Source organism: Rhinolophus sinicus, linkage group LG02, assembly GCF_036562045.2.
Source record: "Rhinolophus sinicus isolate RSC01 linkage group LG02, ASM3656204v1, whole genome shotgun sequence".
In the NCBI taxonomy this organism is placed as follows: Eukaryota; Metazoa; Chordata; class Mammalia; order Chiroptera; family Rhinolophidae; genus Rhinolophus; species Rhinolophus sinicus.
This window is the reverse complement of record NC_133752.1, coordinates 35,240,817-35,262,385: the sequence shown is the minus strand read 5'-3', so window position 1 is coordinate 35,262,385 and position 21,569 is coordinate 35,240,817. Positions and strand designations below refer to the sequence as shown.

Genomic DNA, 21,569 nt, shown 5'->3' with positions numbered 1-21,569 from the left:
TACACAGGGTATGTGTGCTGCTTGATTTCTTTACACTGGTCCAACACTGAGTGACCACAACTAGTGCTAATTTCTCCTGCTGCCTGGCCCCCAACACATTCATTGTTTTTCTGAATTGCAAAAAAGAAAAATAGCATTGCCAACCAAAAATAAAACGTAAATAATATCAATTTCTTTGTAATAGGAGTCATTAGAGGGACAAGGTCTAGTCTGATATTCAAGACAGCTTATCTTTCTCAGTCACATTCAAATGCATATTTGAAGGTCAATAATATAAGTAATGAAGATTTGAGAGAGAAAAAGCAATTAGTATATATGAAATATTTTTAAATGTCCCTTTTATTTTAAAAAGCACAATATTCTGCTTCTAATGTTTTTCCGCTTTGCCAGAGTGAGAATAATTAAGGAGAAAATAAATGTTTTTCAGCTTCTCTAAAATTGAAAACTCGCAAGTTTAACAAACTCCACAAAGGGCAGGTTTAATATTGGACCCCCTGTACCAGACACATTTTTGACAAGATGTAATAGTTATGGTCTAAGAGAAGTTAAACTTATGCAAAATATGTATCTGCCCACAAGGAACATCGAAAGCACCAAAAACTTAGAGACACACTTTCTAGGCACCAAATGCCTGAAGTTCCGTGGTTCTCTAATGTGCATCAGAACCACCTAGACTGGTGCATAAAACTGACCGGTGCACCTCCGCCCAGAGAACCTGACTCAGTAGTTCCGGGGTGGAGCCTGATAATTTACATTTTAACAAGTTTCCAGTGATGATGATGATGATGACCCTAATTCAGGGAGAACAATTTGAGATCCACTGCTTTAACTCAGTCTCTCACTCAACCGCTGTGGAAGCCTTAGTATACTTCGCCCAAACTTTCTAGATGACTACGTTATGTTGTTCGGGCCAGTGAGTGTTACTGACAAATAATGCCACTTCTTAATTAAAGCATTACTTTGGAATATCTTCATCATCTCTACATTGCACAGCACTTTTTAGAGCATCACAATAGTGCAGATATTTAATTTGTGAAAACAAAAATATTTTTATATATAGTATCTTTAGTTCTTAGTGTACAGATTTGATAGTAAAGGAGTAAGATGAATATGCTACTTGAAGACTAACTGGGCTGTTGATTTGATGTGAAAACAACGAAGTGTGGGTACAAGTGGGCAGCCTCCATCCTTAGAACATACCTGTGACAGGTGCATCGATATCCAGCAAATTCTTTTCCTGTCGAAGAATTGAAGCCCCCTCTGTTATTATTCTCAACGCAACACTCTCTTCCAGCCTGCCCTCCTTCATGAGATGTGCCTTTAAGATATCCACGCGAGGTTTCCCATCGTTATCAAACACTTCTTTTGCTGTAAGCCGGTGACTCGGAGGAAATGGGACAGCTGAAAGAGAAAAAGTCAAATTCTTACATGAGCCCAAACTCAACAACAAACGATTCAATAATAACCACCAAATATCTACCCTTACCACTAATCACCTATTTGAGTATTTTAAAGGGTTCCCGCATTAAAATGATGAAGGGCTATCAAGCATTAAATGCTTCCTTTGATTCCAGATGTAAAGTGATTGCTGCAAGGAAATTTATAGTTCTTATTTGTCCAGTACCTATGTCTTGCATCTAGAAATGTTGAGTTAATAACAAATAAAGGAGAGACATTTGTTTCTGTTTGGCAACGATAAATTCAGCAAAAGAAAATAGTTCCTATACTTCCGACCATAACTGACCTGTGGAAGATGCTCCCCCATTACAAAGCAGGCGCCTCCACTGGGACTGGAGGAATGGGAACAGGTCTGGAGACCAGGTCTGCCCCTTCAACTAGAGTCACTTCTCTGAGTAAATGGAAGGACTTGCTGTGTAAGGCGAGAGCAGGAATCCGAGAGCAACAAAGGCAAAATCGCATCGAATATTGAACAGGGAATCAGGATTGGTGTGTGTATGGACTGAAGGGACATCTTGAAGAGTGAGGGGACAGTATGACATCAGTGAGGAGACACAGGTATTTAGGAATATGATACAATGACAAACTCCACTTACTGCTCAGATTTAGAACCAACCACTCACTATACCATATCACCCATGCCTTCTTAGTAACAGTAAGAAGCTCTCTCGTAGCTACTGTCGTTCTTCATATCTGTGAATACATTCCTCTTCACACATTCAGCTGCAGGCTGTCCAGGACATTCCTACAATGTGCTAGGATATCCCCAGGTCCTTGGGCAGAGATGCTATCATGGCGGTTAAAACTGATAAATGGCCAGTAAGCCCCATCCCAATAGGGAAACTCACTATTTCTTTATTTCACATGAGGGTTCATCAACTGGACAATGCACATCTATTAGAAATATCTGGAAGGAGCATAAAACAGCTTCATGCAATTTCCATCTGCCATGTGCATTATGCTGTTAATAGATGCATAAGAACATCTCCTTATGATGCTATCTCTCTTAAAAAGAACACTTGATATTGAGGAATAAACCTGGCCCTCTTACTTCTTAAAAGTGTCTCAAAGAAGCAAGATTTATGGTAGACCTAGGCCAAGAAATTTTGTGCCATCTAATAGCACTGATTAGTTAGTTATCCAAGAGAAATTATAACTACTTAAAGAGAAAAAGAAGAATCAGGAAATAAGCCTATTCTAATAGATGCTAATAATTTGCTAACAATACAGGCATGTCTATTTAACTATGCTGCGAAAATGAAATGGCAGTGGCAGATTCAGTGAATGCGCACGTGGCTTTTGCGGTCACACGAATCTGGGCATGAGCCTTGGCTCTGCTCACTCACCACTTGCATGACCCTGGGCAAGTTAAATAACCCCCTATGGCTTCTGTTACCCACCTGTAAAGTGGGAATTCTGTCTATCTGAGTATTGATGTAATAACTCAAGTAAATACTAACAGTAGTAACTAACATGCAAAGAGTGTTTATTTTATGCTAGGCAATGCTTGGGTAATAAAGTCAGACAGAACAGTAAAGCTGTAAAATGAGTAAGTCGTATGTACACGTGTTTATATATAAACTTATTTAGTCCCCATAACATTACTGTGGGAGAGAAACTTGATACTCAACAAATATTAAGCACCTTGTGCAAGATAATCACATAGAAATGTATATGTAGACCCACTGAGTGTAACCTCCAGCGTGTGTCAGTCTATGTGTTAACAACTGTGCTACACTCCTTCCCAGAAAGCACTTAAGACAATGCTTAATAATTAAAAAGTGATGAGCAAATCACATGTGAGAACTGAAGTTCTAACAAATATTGAGAGGTGTTTTTTAAAACACCGCTTTTAATTCAAAAATTATGATGAAAAACAAAGGACAAAAATGTATAATGCTGAAGCATAGTGTGAAACAAGAAAAAGGAAATTTAAGAATTAGACAAAGAGAAGGAAAAAGAGGAAATAAGGTCATTAGACTACAGGCATTTGGAGATTTTTGTTCATTTTGTGTCTTTGTTTCTCCCCCTTTTTCTTGCCCAACATACAGAGGGTGCCAAAAAAAAAAGTTTGCACATTTTAAGAAAGGGAAAAACTGTATTAAAATTGTAATACAATTATATATATATATATATATATATATATATATATATATATAGAGAGAGAGAGAGAGAGAGAGAGAGAGAGATGACGTATTTCAGAATTGTACACCTGAAATCTATGTAACTTTACTAACAATTGTCACCCCAATAAACTTTAATAAAAAAACAAATTTGTAATACTCAATATCTACTGATAACAAAATATGAATACAAGTCATGTGTATAGATGTTTTTTTCACCCCCGGTATATGCTTGTTAGGAAAAACTGAAAACATTTCAATGGCCACATTTCTTTACTCAGGTCTTCATGTATGGTTTGAAAGTAGGAAACATCGTACTTGGCGACTCCTCAAAATTTCCCAGATATAGGATAGAGGGTGGACAGGGAGAACTTCAAAAGGACACATGGGGAAAGAAGAGGTGATTTTTTTTCTTTTTTTTTCCCCTGAGTGACTTCCCAAAATACGAATTGGACAACTGTGATGGTTTAAGTGACTGCAGATCTGTCAGGCAAGTATTTTAGAAGCATCGAAGGGAAAGAAGCTGATTTAGTCAGGCCGATAAAAGCAGCGGGTCTCTGCCACTCATGCATTAACTGGTCTTATTAAATAAACTAAGATAGACCAAAGGATTAAACCTGAAAAAGCCCAAGCATTTATATGTTTACATAAAGAAGGTGAGAGGCCAAAGGAGAGCACCGCAGGGATGGAGGAACCATGTTCACGAATTACACTTTCTCCAAGTTCCCAGACTCTCCAAAGCCAAGATCACTACAATAACAGATGTTCCACCTGTCGCTGCCAATCTCTTACCTTCTAGTAATTGCTAATCCTAAGGTGACTGGCTAAGGTAAAGCCACCTACTCTGAGATATTCGAGCTGGTTCCAAATGAACAGGAACGAGAAGAGAGGGCCAAGGCCAAGCAGACGGTCTGTTTCCAGTTGGATGGTAGGGAAACTGAGGAGATGGAACCCTTTACCAGTTCAACAGATGGTAAGGCCTTCAGGGAACCAAGATGGGCAGCAGTGATGCCAAAGATCGAACATAGATGCTATCAGCCAGAGAGAAGATTTCTGGCACAAAAATAAGAGTGGACTAATATTTGTGTATTTGTGCACCCTTTGGCTTCATAAAAAAATACCAGCCTTACAAAGGTCAGATTTATTTGCTTTCCCTGTTTACCCAGAGTCCTACATGCGAATCTGTGTCAAATATTGAGCAAAAATACTTAGACTAAAGAATCCAATGGGCTTAGTAAACATTCTTTCATTAACTTGTTGTAGAAGTGGCTATGCTTGATACACTACAATGAAACTGGATTTCCATTTCTCTCCTTTGCTTTCAGTATTAGCAGCTGCTTTCATTGATACATGAGCAGGCCAGGATGGGAAGAATTAAGTTTGTGTATGCTAATAAAAATTCAGAGATAACTGCTGATATTTGGGCTAAAACAATTTTCTGTGTTTTGTTTTGTTCTATTAACTCTATTGGGAGACACTGGTTAGTAAAATTATATAGATTTCAAGTGTACAATTCTATAATGCATCATCCATCTATTGCATCGTGTGTTCACCACTTAAAGTCAAATCTCCTGTCACCATATATTTGACCGCCTTTTCCCTCATCTACCCCCGCACCCCCTGACCCTCTGGTAACCACTAAACTATCATCTGTGTCTATGAGTTTTTGTTTATTTGTCTGTCTTATTCCTCTCAGTTTATATCCCACATATGAGTGAAATCATATGGCTCTCGCCTTTTCTGACTTATTTCACTTGGCACAATAGTCTCAGGATAACTACCTAGCAAGCATGGAATATGGTGTTATAATACACTTCTTAGAAGCATTCTAAAAATAGAAACACTCTCAGCTTTCTCCACTTCACAATTCCTACTCAATATAATCCCCCCACCCCAAATACAACAGCAAAGGAGCAAAAATTTGGGACAGGTAGGTCGTTGACTGACTCCTGACAAACCAACACAGGAGGCTTTAAAAGGCAAACAACATGCTTAAGGATCTTGTTCCCATGTCACTGACTGTGGACAAGTGGCAGAAACTGATTTCCAATGAACAGGATATGGTAGTTTTCTATTTGCTGTTGCCACAGAAAGTTCATCTATCTGATATAGAGAAAGCTTTCTAGTCTGAGGAACAAAATCACGTGTATGCATTATTGTCACCTACACGACAATTATTGAAGTTGTTGTCTATTATGCGTTCACCAATAGAAAAACACATTTCAAGTCAGAAGGCTTATAGTCAGAGTGATCCTAGGCCTCAATTATGGCTGACTATGGGACCACACCTCAGAGAGTCAGGGGTCTCCTCTTGCAATTTGGTCAGTTTTAGACAACCACCAGGTGCCTCAGTAACCATAAGTGACCTGCTATCACTCTAGCTATCCAAGATTTCTGTTTGTCAAATCCACTTTAGCCGCTATTGAGGGGATTCCTAATTTGATAGGAAATACCCAAGAATCATTGTCATGGTGACACCTTCACTGGAAGGAAAAGCAGGAAACCTGCTGCCTGACCTGTTCCTAGAGTAACTGTCATAACGCTGCTGACATCAGAGAATCACCTAAGAGAACAATTAGCCTAGTCATTTTTTCAAACCTTTGTTTTGCTTCAAAACAAATTTTTGGGTTTTTATCCTCAAATAAAATGACATCTGGAAACTCAAATATATATATCCAAAGAAAAACAGCCTAAAGCAGGCTTGCTTGCCTGTCTTCTCCGCTAAAATGGCTCACAAAATCTTGGGGCTCTTTGAAGTAAAATTATAAAAACTCCCAATTTAGAGTGACTCTTGATCCCTCATATTAAAGAGGAAATTGAACCCCCGAGAGAGGATAAGGGAACTGCTCAAGGTCAAAGGATTAGTCAGTGGCAAAACCAACACTAAACTTTAGGTCTCCTGGTTTGTATTCCAGCACTTTACCCTCTAGATTTGCTCTGTCCAATAAGGAACTGACAAGACACGTATGGTTTTTAAACACTTGAAAAGTGGCTATTCCAAACTGCGGCGTGCTGCAACTCTACAATATGCACTGGATTTAGAACATGTCATACAAGGGGAGAAATAGAATGTAAAATAATCTCAGTAATATTTTTTTATTAATTAGTGTTGAAAACAGTAACATTGAGGTATTTTAGGCTAAAGCAAATGTATTACTAATATTAATTCCACCTATTCCTTTTTACGCTTTTAATAGAGCCACTAGAACTTTTTAAAGTGCATAAAAGGCTTGTATTAGATTATTGTTGGACAGTGGTACATCTTTCTCAACAAGCGAGAACAGAGTGAGTGGAAATTATATCCTTTAATCTTTCTTCTCTTCTAACTTTGGTTCCTATAAAACTTCAAACTATCTCAAAACTGGAATTGCTTTTAAAAGCAAATGATGTCCAGGCCCAACCTCTACAGATTCTGATCTAACTTGTCTAGGGTAGCGTGTTTTTAAAGAAACCCAGGGTATACTAACGTGAAGTTCAGACTGGTATTCACTGAACTATACTATAAGTAAGGGCATACAAAATGCTAGACAGTTTAATTCCCCCCCCACCCGAAACATGTTCCACTATGTCAATCAACCACAGCAGATGCAATGTCTTTGCAAGTCCAGACACGTTCGTTTCATCCCTCTCTGTAATCAGAACACGTACAGGAATGAACCGGTTCTTGTCCCATATTTCATGTGGCTACTGTCTGCACAAAGGCTGTCGAAGTAACTTATGTCAGCACATGTTAGGAGAACAGCTTACGGATATCACATGTCAGAAGCAACTTAAAACACATTCTGGCCTGACGTCCATAGATTGGCACTTCCTCTATTCCCTTCTGGACATTTGTGTATGTCACAAACTACTATTCTAATCAAACCACATCAATCAACCAGTCAATCGTCAAGCACCTATTAAGCACCCACCATGCACTGTCATGCAAGCCAGTGTGAAGGGTCGGGGAGAAGTGAACAATAGAGAACAAACAGAAGCAGAACAGACTCTGAAGAGCTTACCATGTGGTATAATTATTACTTTGTGCTTGATATAGCTGGAAAAGTGTTAAACTGCAAAGACGAAGAACAAAATTTAAAGAAAATGAGAGAATGTAAGCAGTAAGGTAAAAAAAAAAAAAGGGTCTTTATCTACCTTAAGGTTATGCCTGGGTTCCTAGAAACTCTGACGCAGTTGCACAATTATTTTGTCTAAAGTATATAATAAATAATCTAATTTTTCAGATGACTTCAGAAGATAAGGTTCTGTTTTGAAGGTAAGTAATAAAAAATAGAATATGCTAATTATAGATATAATATTCCAGCTAAAACATACAAAAGTAGCTCCATCATCAGTTATTAAAATATGTGAAATCTGATCCCTCTTTTGAATAAAGACTGAAGACATCTACAAAAGGAAGCACTAGTGACATTTCACTAAATTTTATTTGGGTTCAAATATTGAGCAATTAGGTTTGACTTACATTCTTCTGGTTTTTAAAAAATTCTATCAGTATGGGGATACATGTTTATCCATGCACATAATGTCTATATGTAAATATATGCAAACCACATTGTATGGGAGAGGGAGCTTAAAAATTAAACCACAGCTAGTCTTCAAGAAAAACTGTAGGAACTTATTTGTTAGGGTCCTATTTATGCTACTTCTGTAGATACTTGTCACTTGTTTGTTTGAAAGGCTCTGGCTTTCATTACAGATATTAATGCCTGTCAAATTAAAATATGCTTGCCCATCTCAAGTGAATATTAATTTTACAAACAGAAATATCCGGTCCCACTTAAGCTATAAGAATTCTTCACAGTAGGTCTATAAATAAAACCCCAATTTATTAACTTACTGGTGTGTTTTTTCCCACTGCTATGGTGACCTCGTCCATACTTAGCAGAGTCCTCTTTACCCACCCCTCTGAATACTACCACACAAATCCTGAGCCTTACACTGTATTCAATTATTAAACACATTTCATTTCACTAGCAAACACATGATCATTTCACTAGCAAACTGAACGCCTACCTCATTTGGTTGGCCTGAATGTTTACAGGCAAATATAGCACAACGGTATTTTATGTGACATCCCAAAACTGTTAATAAAAGGGCACTATGGTACTCAAAGCATTTGTTCAAATAAGAGATCTTTTTTCCTCTGACTTACAGAATGTATGTTATACACAGTAGTTTTTTAACCAAAATCTGAAATGTGTTACAAGCAATTCTTTAACAAAGTTCAGATACCAATTAAAAGAATTATTGTTCCAACTACAATGAATTAATAATTAGTGAAAATGAGTACTTAACAGTACAGTCAGAGCTTCTTTTATCATCTAAATTTCAAAATAATTTGCATTTAAACATGCTTTTTGATATATAGCTACTCCTTACCCTTTGCACAGCTTTTCTTATTCTCTAGTTACTATACATTCTCCAGTCTAAGGACTCAGAACACAAGAATGGGTAACAGGCCACAACTGCTTCCACATGTAGTCTCGGGTAGTTCTATCACAAAACTCCTTTGAAGTTTTGATATTCTGGTTAGTTCATTTGATCACTAGAAAAATTGCAAGTGGCTTACATAATGAATTTTGTAATAATGATTCAACATGAAAGACCATTTGATAAAAGTTGTAAGATTGTCAGAATATTTCAGTATTATTAAAAAGCTTAAATAAAATTTAATTTTTTGTTGTTGTTAAAATAAAAAAGTTATATGCACAAGCCCAGCAATTAACATGGGGGCAATGCCAATCAAATTTTTTAATACATGTATGTGATAGAAGCAAAATTATTTTTATTGCTTTTGAAATATGACATTGACGGTTTAGATTAAACTAAGAATTTTAATATTAAGTGCTTAATTTAAATATTTAAATTAAATATTTAAAAAATTTTTATAACTGAAAATGTGTTGTTTTATAAGGGTCTATTCTATAGTGTTTTTTTAATTAAAAATATATAGTCAGCTATATTAAGTTATACCAATAGGTACCCCAACTATATTTGATCTCAGTATTGGATGAAGTGATTACAGCAATATTTTCAGCCAATGAAAATTTATAGTATCTCTAAAGTAGTGAACTTATAGTAATGCATAAAATACTACTCACTGGGATAAGCTTAAACCTTTGTTTATCTATCTATCTATTTATTGTCTTGAATATTTTGTTTTTCTCTGGAGAAATGTCACAGGAGCAGATTAAAATTAAGACACAAACAAGATACTTCAAGACAATTTGAATTTAATTCCCAAGTGAGTAGGTCCCTTTGAACACAATAATTATCCTTTACAAATGAAGACTATCCAGGGATTGTAAAACTTTAGTTAACCCAAGATACACTTTATTATTCTGAAATCCTCACCTCAATGTCCTAAGACATGAGATATAAGCAAAGACTTAACCTATATTGGAGCTGAACTATTTGATTAGAGATTCTTTAATAAATATAAATTTAGAAATCTCTGTATTAAAAATAGCAAACTTGCAAAATATATTACATCCATCAAATATGTGCTCAGCATCAGGACCTCAAATGTGTACTTCCCAAATCATAATCACACATCTATTTAAAAATTGGAATGCTTTAATAAATACCACCTACAATTGTATCCTCTCAAACTTCATTTTCATTTATCTTTAAATTGTAAATCAATTTTGATTTCAAAGCAAACATAAGTTTCTTAATCTGTCAAATGGAAAATGGCTAATTTCATAGTAAAGCTGCAAAAGACTGCATGCCCTTCCTCAATAAAGAGCCACCGTTAAAAGAGATTTTCCGCTCTTATGTAAAGCATATTTTGTGCATAAAAAAAATTATCAAATAACTAGGGAAACAGATTGCTGGGATTATAATGCCAACTGCAAATTTACAGATAATACCAAATCTCATTCTTTAAATGAACCAATCACTACTCAAAACTCATCAGAATTATTACATATAGAGCGATCAACAATCAAGTTCCACTGAGCAACTAGTCCAATTCCCTGGCATTTGCTAGAATTCAATCAATGTGTTTTTGAATGAGTTAAAAAAAATTAATAAACTTTTTTTTCCTTGTTCACTCAGAATTTGAGTAAAATTTTTGTGGTGCTAGAAGTAGTTTAAAAAGAGAGAACAGAAATAAAAAATGGCCTTGCTCAGATCTAAAAGCATGTAATTATAAAAACGATAGTCAATACCCAAAATAACTCAGAAACTGAGACCTTCATTTAACAGATATCTCTTTAACGTATTCATTACAGGAAAGAAACCATGGATGTGAGACAGTGGGGTGGGAGCTAGTGGCCCATCCCCAAGATGAAACAGATAGACGTGGTCTAAAAGTGAACAACAGATAGAAAACTGAAAAGAGAAGGGGGAAAAAATCACTACAAAAAGTTTGAAGTACTAAATGTCTTTAATCCCATATGTGAATACAAGAACATCAATAAAATGTATTATTTGTGATGTAAAATTGACACAATAAAAATAAAAATCATATTGTATCGGGGCAACAGTGCTTAGTGTTTTTAAGCTCATAAAGTGATATTGCATAGAATTTCAGAAAGCAGTTCAAATATTTCCTTTAGAAAGAACATTTTTCTAGGTTATAAGAATGCTACCGGATACCAAATGGAATAAAAATCCCAACAATCTCTTTAAAAAGAATGCTACTAACATATATTTATTGAAGTATGCTTCAGTAAAAAATACATTTTTTTTTAATTGCTAAACTTAAGATATCTGAGACTTATTAGACTAATACCTTCTCAGTATCACTAAGTGTCAGAAGCAGTTCAGGAGGAGAAAGGCCTCTTTTCCCTTCCTTTTAGTACCTGTTTAAGGAATTATCACTACCAGTCAGAGCAAATCCAAATCTTACCAGGAAACACAAAATGAAAAATAGATTGTGAAATACAGCAGCCAAGAATAGCTAAAAACTAGGTTATCTAACTCATGCTAAGCACATACAGAATAGCAAACAGAGCAACATAATCCCATGATATATGACTTTGGGTTACTTCCCCAGAAGATTCAAAAAACTTCAGTTCCATAAATTTGTCACTGTCCAAATTAAAGACATTCATTTAGGCATGACGGTGAGTCATTTCGGCAGCACTGTGTTTTTCTTAAAGTTACACTTGCAGAGTTCATAACTGGCACACTAGACATACAGCATATTTTATTACCACAACATTTAAAATCATTCTTTGTCTTAAATTCCCACTCAATAAATAATCATGATTAGATGTAGAACTACCACCAGGTTACTACAAATGTAAGATATAGGCTATGTCCAGTGAAAAGTAATCTCTCTCTCTCTCTCTCTCTCTCTCTCTCTCTCTCTCCCTCATACACACACACACCAAATGGTGTCTATTACTCTAACAATGGACTTGAAGTCTTTTGATACATGATCACGTCCCACTTATTCAGAGTTCTGGTACCCACCAGCCTCACCAACCATAGTGCAATCACTCATCCAGAGATAATAAAAAAGTTGAACAGGGATGCGAACACTCTCCACAAAATCTATGCCCCTTACTCCATAGGAAAGAAATGGAGCCATTCTCAATAAACTTAAGAGAAAAGGATGGTAGTCTGACATAAATGAACATATGTTTATATAGCTCCATATTTCACAACAGCCCCAGGGGTAACAGAGTATGTCCATGGTGTTTATGACAGTATACATTCTACATTTCATAAGTATCTCTCAATCCAGATTATCAAATAATACATTGTTACAAAGAGGAAAAGGTGCAATACAATTTTGATACACTTTTATTAAATAGAATTTTAAATGATTTAATGTTTAAAAAAGATATGTCTACTTATATGATAATTTCTCAATGAAATATCTCCTTCCTTGATCACAGCACATAAATAAAGGTTTATATATATTGTCAATTCCTTTTGGAATAAAGTTCAAATCATGAAAAGTCCTCATTCCCAAAAAAGTCCATTAAGTTATTCATAATGAAACCCAACATAGTCTTTGATTTGCTAATACTCTATGTATCAGGTAAATTTTTTGAAATGATATGTAAAGTATATACATTAAGGATTGGAGACAGAAAAATGTCATAAAGATTCTATTCATTACATACATACAAACTAACTAAAAGCAACTTTCCTTTATAAGCCTAAAGTCTGAGAAAACAAGAAACCTTTGTTTTTCTGATAATATTGTTCTTCAAAACTAACTGGATCAATAACATCATGATTTTTTAGAATGTTTACATTTGTACAGAAAAATAATTTATACTTTTGCAATGGAGACTTCAACAGGGCAAAATGCAATTAAAGTTCAGGAAAATTAAAGGAAAAAAAGAACCAAAAAACTATTGATTTTCATCACTTGAGGAAGTCAAATTTGAATTCAGCTCACCAAGTTAGATTGTATTTTTTTAAAAAAAACAAAATCCTAAATAGCATGTAACTTTACTAGAGCAATTTCCCACAGGTACTGGCAATGCTTACTCCTCACCCAGCCAAGGGGGACCCAATTATTACTCATACCAAATGATAAACAAAACAAATGATAATCAGTCAAGCAACCTCTTTTAAACTCCCTAACCTCTAGACTCTAATTACTCTAAGGGTTTCAGTACCCAAGAGAGAAAAATGTCTGTCCTAGAAGCAAAGACAGAATTTTGAATATGATTCTCCACAAGAGGCCATTTCAGTTGCATTTTGGAAATAGGACTGATTTCGCTTTTTTTTTTTTTTTAATGCAAATCATTTTCCCACCCCAGATACAGCTATTCAAATAACAAATTGTTCATGAATAAACACAGAACAATGTGGATCAGTGTACAGACTATCTACTGCCTGCAAGGTCTATCACCACCATTATACTTAAGCAACAAAGAAAATTACAGGAAATTTCACAGCAATCGTTTGTTTATATGCATTCATACACTCGAGATAAGAAGTTGATCAAGTCATCAAGAACTCATCAAAATCATATTTTGTAAAAGTTAATAATCAAAGGACAGGCATCTAAAGAAAGAAATATTTAAAAATATGGTTAATAAAAGAAAACACAAAACAAATACAAAGTAAAGAAAAACTACAGACTTTCAAGAAAATATGGCATTATTACAAGGAAAGAAAACCAAGCTTTCTAAAGCATCAAAAAAAAAAAAAAAATTAAAGAGTTTGTGAACTTGCTGAAATTCTGCAGCAATATTGTATGTTGCAGAAATTTCTGGGAAGAATGTCCACAGTTTAACAGTCTCAAACGGGTCTCTGACCCAATGAGGCTAAGATCTGGTCCCATCAAGGCTTCCCCTCCCCATTACTGTGATAATCAGTCTAGTCTAGTTCCTCAACTACACTCTTATTTAGATTAAGATAATGGTCAGACTATTTTTTCAAATCCCCCGTTATTTCCCCTTATTCCATCTTATCCTGAAACCCTATGGCCTGGCCATAACCCAACTACTTAATACTCTAAGTATTCCAAGTAATTTCACACCTTTCTTCAAGCCTTTCAGAGTCAGTAAGGCAAAGGGAGGAAAAGCAGGAACTCAGCAGCAAGGCTGCCTGGCTTTACATCCCAACTTCACTAACTGTATGATCGTGGGCAAGTACTTTAACTTTTCTCTGCTACAGTTTCCTGATCTGTAAATGGAGAGGATTAAATAAACTAATATTTGTAAAGTGCTTGGAACATTATGGGCACAGTAAATACTTCATTAGTATTTGCCGGGATTAACAAGTGTCTTGCTTATCTTCTTAACCATGCGGCCTCCTAGTTATCCCTATTCCAATGTCACAACTTCTGACAAGACCCAAAGCCTGCTATCCATCCAAATTCTACATCCTGGAATAACGAATACTTAATAAAAAGTTCCCTGAATGCCAAAACACAAAGTTTGTTTGTTTGTTTGTTTACTTTGTATTTGTTTTGTGCTTATCTTTGCCTTTAAAACACAAGGCACTTGTTGCCTGTATTAATTTTCATACTTTTGTACTCACGAAACACCCAAGTCATTAGATGAGTTCTATGCTAAGTTCAATAAATGTATATAAACCTGAAATGATGTATTTAAATATCATTTAATCCCCCCCCCCAATTTTCTAGTTGAAGAAGCTGAGGCTCAAAGAGAATGAGAATAGTAATGATAATAATTAAAATAATAATAATCACTGACACACAGCGCTTCCTATATCCCAGACACCATTCTAAACACTTTATAACTCTAAACACTCATTTAATGTTCATAAAAATCTTGTGATGTGATATGCATACTATTATCCCATTTTCCACACACAGGAACCCTGGCACAAAGAAATTCAAGAACTTTACCAAGCTCACATAGGAATGAGTAGGGCTCACACCAAGCCCCCAGGGCTCTCGAGTTGAGTTTTTAATCCTTGCTACAGTGCCTATGTAAATAAGCGGTGACTCATCCAATAATCCAAAGATAATTAAAGGCAAAACCTGAAGTACACACTTAGTTGTCTGGATTCCCTTAACGATGCTGTTTCCTTTTGACCTCACTATTCCCTACCCAGAGTGATGGACACTCAAAAAACATTTGTCAGATGATTTACTAATGTGCAATTCACATCTTATCACGTAATTCTCTAAATACAGAAATAGTTATCCGGAATGCAGTTTGCTCCTTGAACACCTTACTTGGTTTTTCTGTCTTCTTATTTAATTGCTCCCAGCTTGAAAGAGACCAAAATATTACAAGGAATAACTGGTTCACTATTCAGCTTGTAAAAGGTACAAGGTCTTGGTTGTAATTTGGTTTCTGATGGGTTGGTCCAAAGGCAGAAGGAGCCTCTAAAGTATTTCCACATATGAGCATCGAGCTTGGTTTCTTGCCAAAGCCCAAAAGTTTTCCATCAGAGACTGTTGGCCGCCTCTCAGACTGGCCTGTGATTTTGTTTAAAGTGTGCCTCCCCCATCTTTACTCCTTAAAAAGCCTGGTTAGTCTTCTTCCCATTGGCAATTTTCAGCAACGTGGAGCCCAATCTGAGCTCTAAAAACCATAAAGTGCCATTGTCATGAGTTCTGAAGTACCTAGTCTCCTATCTTCACATTCTGGCTTTAGCAGTTATGTATCCTTAAGAAATCCTTGAGAAACCATAGTTCCCTCACCTGTAAAATGGTGATATATACCTCTCAAGAGGCTGTTGAAAGAATTAAATGAGATCATACTTGTAAAAGTGTTTAGTGCAATATTTCGTGTGAAATATGAACTCAAATTTGTTAAGTACATTTTGTGTTATTTGTTATTATTCTGCTTCAGTAAATTCCCACAGGATTTTTTTGTTGTTGTTGTTCCATATGCCAGCATTTTGTTGCATCACCTGAAAATTCTCATTTACACTTGACCCATTTATATCTCAAGAAAACACCAAAGATTACATAAATGTTTGTACTATATATGCAGCCTGACAGGAAGCAACTTAACCTTGCCAAGTGACATTAAACATGGCCCCAGGATGGTTGTCTAATCAAGAACTGCATTCACATCACGGGCATATATGAAATTCTTACTATGAGTATAATGTGACCTTAGTGGAAGATTCAGAGGAGTAATTCCCACAGAAGCCCAGAGACTACTGGTCCTTCCAAAAACATCAGATTTTATATGTACAGCAGCATTTCCGGTTCTGGGCTAATAGATGTTTTATAAAAAAAATATTTTCTGGGGGACAAAAAAAGCTCCAGAATTCTATGTTATACATGGTTAAGTGGGCTTATTTATGGCACGTTTTCTTAGATATTTGAATATGCTATTGTGTCTTATGACTACCTAGGAGGTAAATTAATGCCTCATTTCCCAACGTTTTTTCCCCACAAAACTCCATCTTCCTTTGACATTATGTTTTGTGAAAGCCTCCTATAAACAAATAACCAAATCAATTATTTTGACAAAGTGAGTCAGTCAGTCCATACACACACAAATATTTAACAATAGAGGCCAACAAAATTGGCCAGAAATTTAAGTCAAAACCGTAAACACATTAGTTTGTTTTAGCTAAGGACACAGTATATATTTTGCTATCAATTTCCAAACCAAAAAAAGATAGAAAACTTGCTATTTACTCACCTGTCTATCTACTTGTATATGCATCATACTGAACATTAGACTACCATGCAATAAAAATCAACATCTCTTAGTCTATACTGCACATATTATTTATTTAATGATTTTTTACTACAGCCATATAATAGTTTCAGTCAAATATGATTTGAAGATACCAAATGCTATTAGGTGTCTTAAAATCAATAATGAGTAAATAAATCTCTACCTCAATTCAAAACCTCTCTAGCTGTGTTAATTTGACTGCTCTACTGGCAGGCAGAAATGTCATTTGGGACAAACAACTATTTTACAAACATAAGCTTTTACGACTTCAAAAAATTATTAAACATGAAAATGGTATCTGTACGTGCTTTACATTTTTGAAACATTTTAATATGTATGACTTAATTCAATCTTCATAATAATGCTGTGTGATAGGTATCACAATGTTTATCATTTCACAGATCAAAATAATAACAAATGATTTTGAATTGCACATTAAAGATAGCATAGCTAGTGTACGCAGCCAACATATAATCCTAGAGTCTTGACTCCAAATCCCATGCCCTCTCCACTAAAGCTCACAACATTAATCTGAAAATGCCTACAAATTGTAGTTTGTCAGAGGCAATTGTTTATTTCCCTTTAAGAAGCTAATTAAGTGAGAAGGAAACCAAAGAATTCCAACCAAAGGAAAGAAACCTTTGGTTTTTGACAAGCAGGACTGCCATAGCCGCAAGGCATCTCCCATGCCTTCCTTTCACTTTCAAACCCAGTGTTTGGCATTCTAGATCTGTGAACTGGGGGCCAGACTAACCGTTTAGCACGCCAGTCAGAGACAACAAATACTGTCAGTCATTTAAGTGTTTACTCAAACAATTACAATGGATTTTTGCCCTCAAATAAAACCGTTGCTCCTTCTTATTTTAAGGACTTACATTAAAGAAGTTCAGGTAATGCAGGTGTGGTTGCTTCAAGGCTCTGGACCCCCACAAAGTGGGTTCAGATCCTTTTTTCTGCTACCTAATAGGTTTCAATTTTGGGGGTGATTAACCTCCCTTGCGTTCCTTCATCTGTAAAATGCAGATAATAATAGCACCTATTGCACATGGCTATTGTGAAGATTCAATAACACACATCAGGCAAAAACTTAGAACAATGCCTGACATATACTAAGTGCTCAGTAAGTGCTTAGTATTATAATGATGAGACTTGTTAAAAGGAGCAAAACCAGAAAAACTCTAGTAGCTCCCTGAGTTGTGATTCACCAGGAAAGACATCAGGAATCATTACAGGCCTTCATTCTGAGATGACTCTCATGACATAAGGTATGTTTTCACTATCAGCATTGATGAACTTCTCCATGGAGGAAGTTCTCTTTCTACCTATTAGATAAACAAAATTTAAAACTCAAGAATGTGGCTCCTCTGGGCTGGGGATGTTAGGACCAAGTGAAAGTGAGTCCAAAAGGCCTGGAGGTCTGCTGTTTGTTCATTTAAATTGAAAACAATTAAAATTGAATTTCAACAAGACTGTTTAAAAACAACGAAATTAAATTTGAACCTTTTAAATTTGAAAATTAAAAATAAAAAAAGAACGTGACTCATCCTATAGCAGAATAATTGGTAACAGCTCCCCTGATCAGGCCAACGTGATCTGGGAAGCAATTTAGGTTAGTTTATTGATGTGACTAGCCAGCAAAATCACCTGGGTGAGCTCACTGAAATGACCAGTGATCAAATGCAAAGAAAATCCAAACTATGTTATGAAAGTCTCACTTTGATAAGCTCTGAGTGCACAGAAATCCAAAATCACTGGCAGAATTTGGCACATGCCTACAACTAGCCACAGCAATTTTCCTTCTAGTAATTTCTCGTTTTCATTTAAACTAATAAAATACCAAAGGGGAAGGGGGAGGGGGATGGTAGATGAGGGTAAATGGGGTCAAATATATGGTGATGGAAGGAGAACTGACTCTGGGTGATGAACACACAATGTGATATACAGATGATGTATTACAGAATTGTACACTTGAAACCTATGTAACTTTACTAACTTTGGAGACAGCACCAGGAGTGCAGTTTCCAGGCTCTGGGCCTCACGTGGAAAGGTGCTGGCTCAGGTAGTAAATGACCATCAACTGTGATTGGATGGCCATCAGCTGTGCTTAGTTGGCCATCAGCTGTAACCAGTGAGCCATCGGCCACTAATATAACTGCTGTGGCTATGCTAGCAGCAAAATGGGGGCTAGCAAGAAGATGGTAGCTGAGCCTGCAAGCGGAGCAGTGAGGGTTGCGAACAGTGTGGCTCCTGCTTCCTGCGTCTCCAACCCAGCCGCCAGCAAGAGTATAGTGGTATGACTCCCCTATCTATGGCTCCATGGGTGTTCCTTTTTGGCCTAGCCACATCCTGCGTTCTTATGTGGGGAGCCGGACCAGAGACCCCGCCTGACGCCCCGCGTGACACTAACCTAATAAACTTTAAATAAAAATAAACACACAAATATAATTCCTTAGCTAAAATATAACAGAAAAATGTTAGAACACAATCTTTTCAATCCAATAGCAATAATCAAATGTTTTCATGCTTATGGAATAATGATGTGTAACTATGTACCTCTTTGCTAAGAAAATTCTCAAGTCCTTTCATTAGATTTTTGTCTTGTATATATTCACTGAATTGAGTTTGCACTGAGGGATTGACATTTTGCCCAATATATTTACATTGTTAATGTTTACAATCATATAATTAATAATGTACACATATAATAGAACATTTACCGGATGTAATATGTGCCTTCAAGAAAACTGTCTCAAAAATTTTTAATATAAATTCAAATTACTATAAAATTGAAGGAAAAAAAGCCTATTCAGCTATCTAAGAGACATCAAGCAAAATATAAAAATATAAATACATACGTCATTTTCTAAGGAATACTGGTACGTAACTAAAAAGGTTATTACCAAAACACAGAATGCTTTAATTAATACAGATTATATTGATTTCTTCCAAATTCCTCATTTCTAAAATTAGAAAAGGAATCAAAAGTTTTTCTCTATTTTTTTCTTGTACTAAATTACTTATTAACCATCCAGTTACCTATTAAGCAAACTGTAATTTCTTTTTAATTTGTTACTATGTGAATATTTTCTTCCCTTTGGTAAAGAAAGTGAAACGGAAGGAAAGTTCAGTATGTGTTTCAGAAACAAGGACTTGTTCCCCATTATCCAAATGTCCCTTTTAACTAAATAAAATGAAACTTCAGTTGTTTTCATTTGAGCCTTTTTAAAAATTCATAATTTAATAAAACTAATGTAATTTGCTCCAGAACAAACTTCATATTGCTGATATACTGAATTTATTCTGAAACATCGCTAACCTATTTCAAGTGTGTAATTTGTTCCAGAACAAACTTCATATTGCTGAGATATTGAATTTATTCTAAAACATCACTAATCTATTTCAAGTGTGTGATGTACTCTCCTATATAGTATATAAAAAACGCTTTCCATTGAGCAAAGATTTAGAAATATATCAGTTTAACATTCAAGTTATGTTATCAAGGATCAACAAGAGCAGCACTTTAGTGGAGAAACACAAGACAGATTCAGTAGATGACAGGCTGTATCATCACCAAACTTAGAGGATCTTTTATTAAACAAGTATCTGGCTTTATTAACAGAAACAAGTCCCCAAGTCTTGAACTTTGATGCCAACAAGGAATATCTAATAGAAGAACCTAAGAACGAAGGTACTTTTTGAGGTGAATTTTTTGGCTGACCTACATACATATGAATGCAAAGGAAAGACATTTCACCATCAATACATTGCACCACTTTACTGATTTCTCATTTGGAAACATATTATTTAGCCATTGCACCATGTTAGGGAAATAACATCGTCCTCAAATGAACTTCAATTATATAAAATGTTTCGTCTCATTTGCAGAATTAATGACACTCCCAAATCAAGGAACTCGTGGCGACAACAATTGTGGCGACAACAAATGAGTACAATGACAGTTTTTTTGAATCCTGAACTTTCTTTACCTTTGCCAGTCATGGTGCTATATATTATATTTCACCAGCTGATGACAATATTGTGAGTCCTGCATTCCCAAAACATGGGAGTCCTTTCAAACTACTTTCTAGAAATGCTCATTTGCTATTAAAAAAAAATGTTGTGTTGATTATAATAGTCTACTTCTTAGAATTAAACAAAATTGCCACATACATCAGCGGTAAATTATATCAAAAACCATTTTGCAAGTGAAGCTACTGAAAAATCCCTTCCCTAAAGTATTATCCAAGTATTGATAACATACCTTCAAGGATCAGGGAAAATAAAAATGTTTCAGTAACTGTAAGTAAAGGATGCTGTTTTGTAGCACAAATCAATTAAATGGTGCTCACTCTTAGAAATGCTTCTAAGATTTGTTGCAGAAATGAGCTACATCAGTGGATAAACTGAGGCTAGACATTCTATATGGATTTCACTGAACCCTTGGAGCACTTTGCTCTGGTGTCAAGAGTTTCATTACTTGAATTTGAGACCTGGCTTTCCCATAACCATAAAAAATAAGGGTTTATTGTCCCCATTGGACAGATTAAGAAAAAAGGTTACATATGTTGTGCAAGTTCACTCTAAACTTAAGTTACAGTTTGGATACATACCCAGGTAAATCTAGTTTCAACGCTTTACCCTGTATCATGCTACATTCCCTAATTTATTAAATAAAATTGGTATTCAAAATAACTTTCAAAAACATATTTCATTTTTAGACTATCAAATCTAATTTAGTCTATATGCTGAGTGAGTGAAACAGTGTGAAACGTTTACTGGTCCTCGAGTTAGCTGACAGAGTCAGGCAGGACTCCACCACAAAAAGGCTATTTAACTTCACTTTTGAACTGCTCAGTTTCCTTATTTTTAAAATGGAATAAACCAGTAGGCCCCAGAT

The 21,569-nt window shown here is 35.6% G+C and overlaps 1 protein-coding gene across 2 annotated transcripts in view; it reads right to left on the bottom strand.

Annotated features, from left to right (window-relative positions):
- PPP3CA (protein phosphatase 3 catalytic subunit alpha) overlaps positions 1 to 21,569 on the bottom strand; it is a 296,871-nt gene that overhangs the window by 145,996 nt on the left and 129,306 nt on the right. For both annotated transcript variants that reach the window (XM_019757673.2, XM_019757674.2), the window contains exon 2: positions 1,201 to 1,401. In XM_019757673.2, coding sequence (XP_019613232.1) covers positions 1,201 to 1,401 — 201 coding nt within the window. The remainder of the gene's footprint in view (positions 1 to 1,200; positions 1,402 to 21,569) is intronic.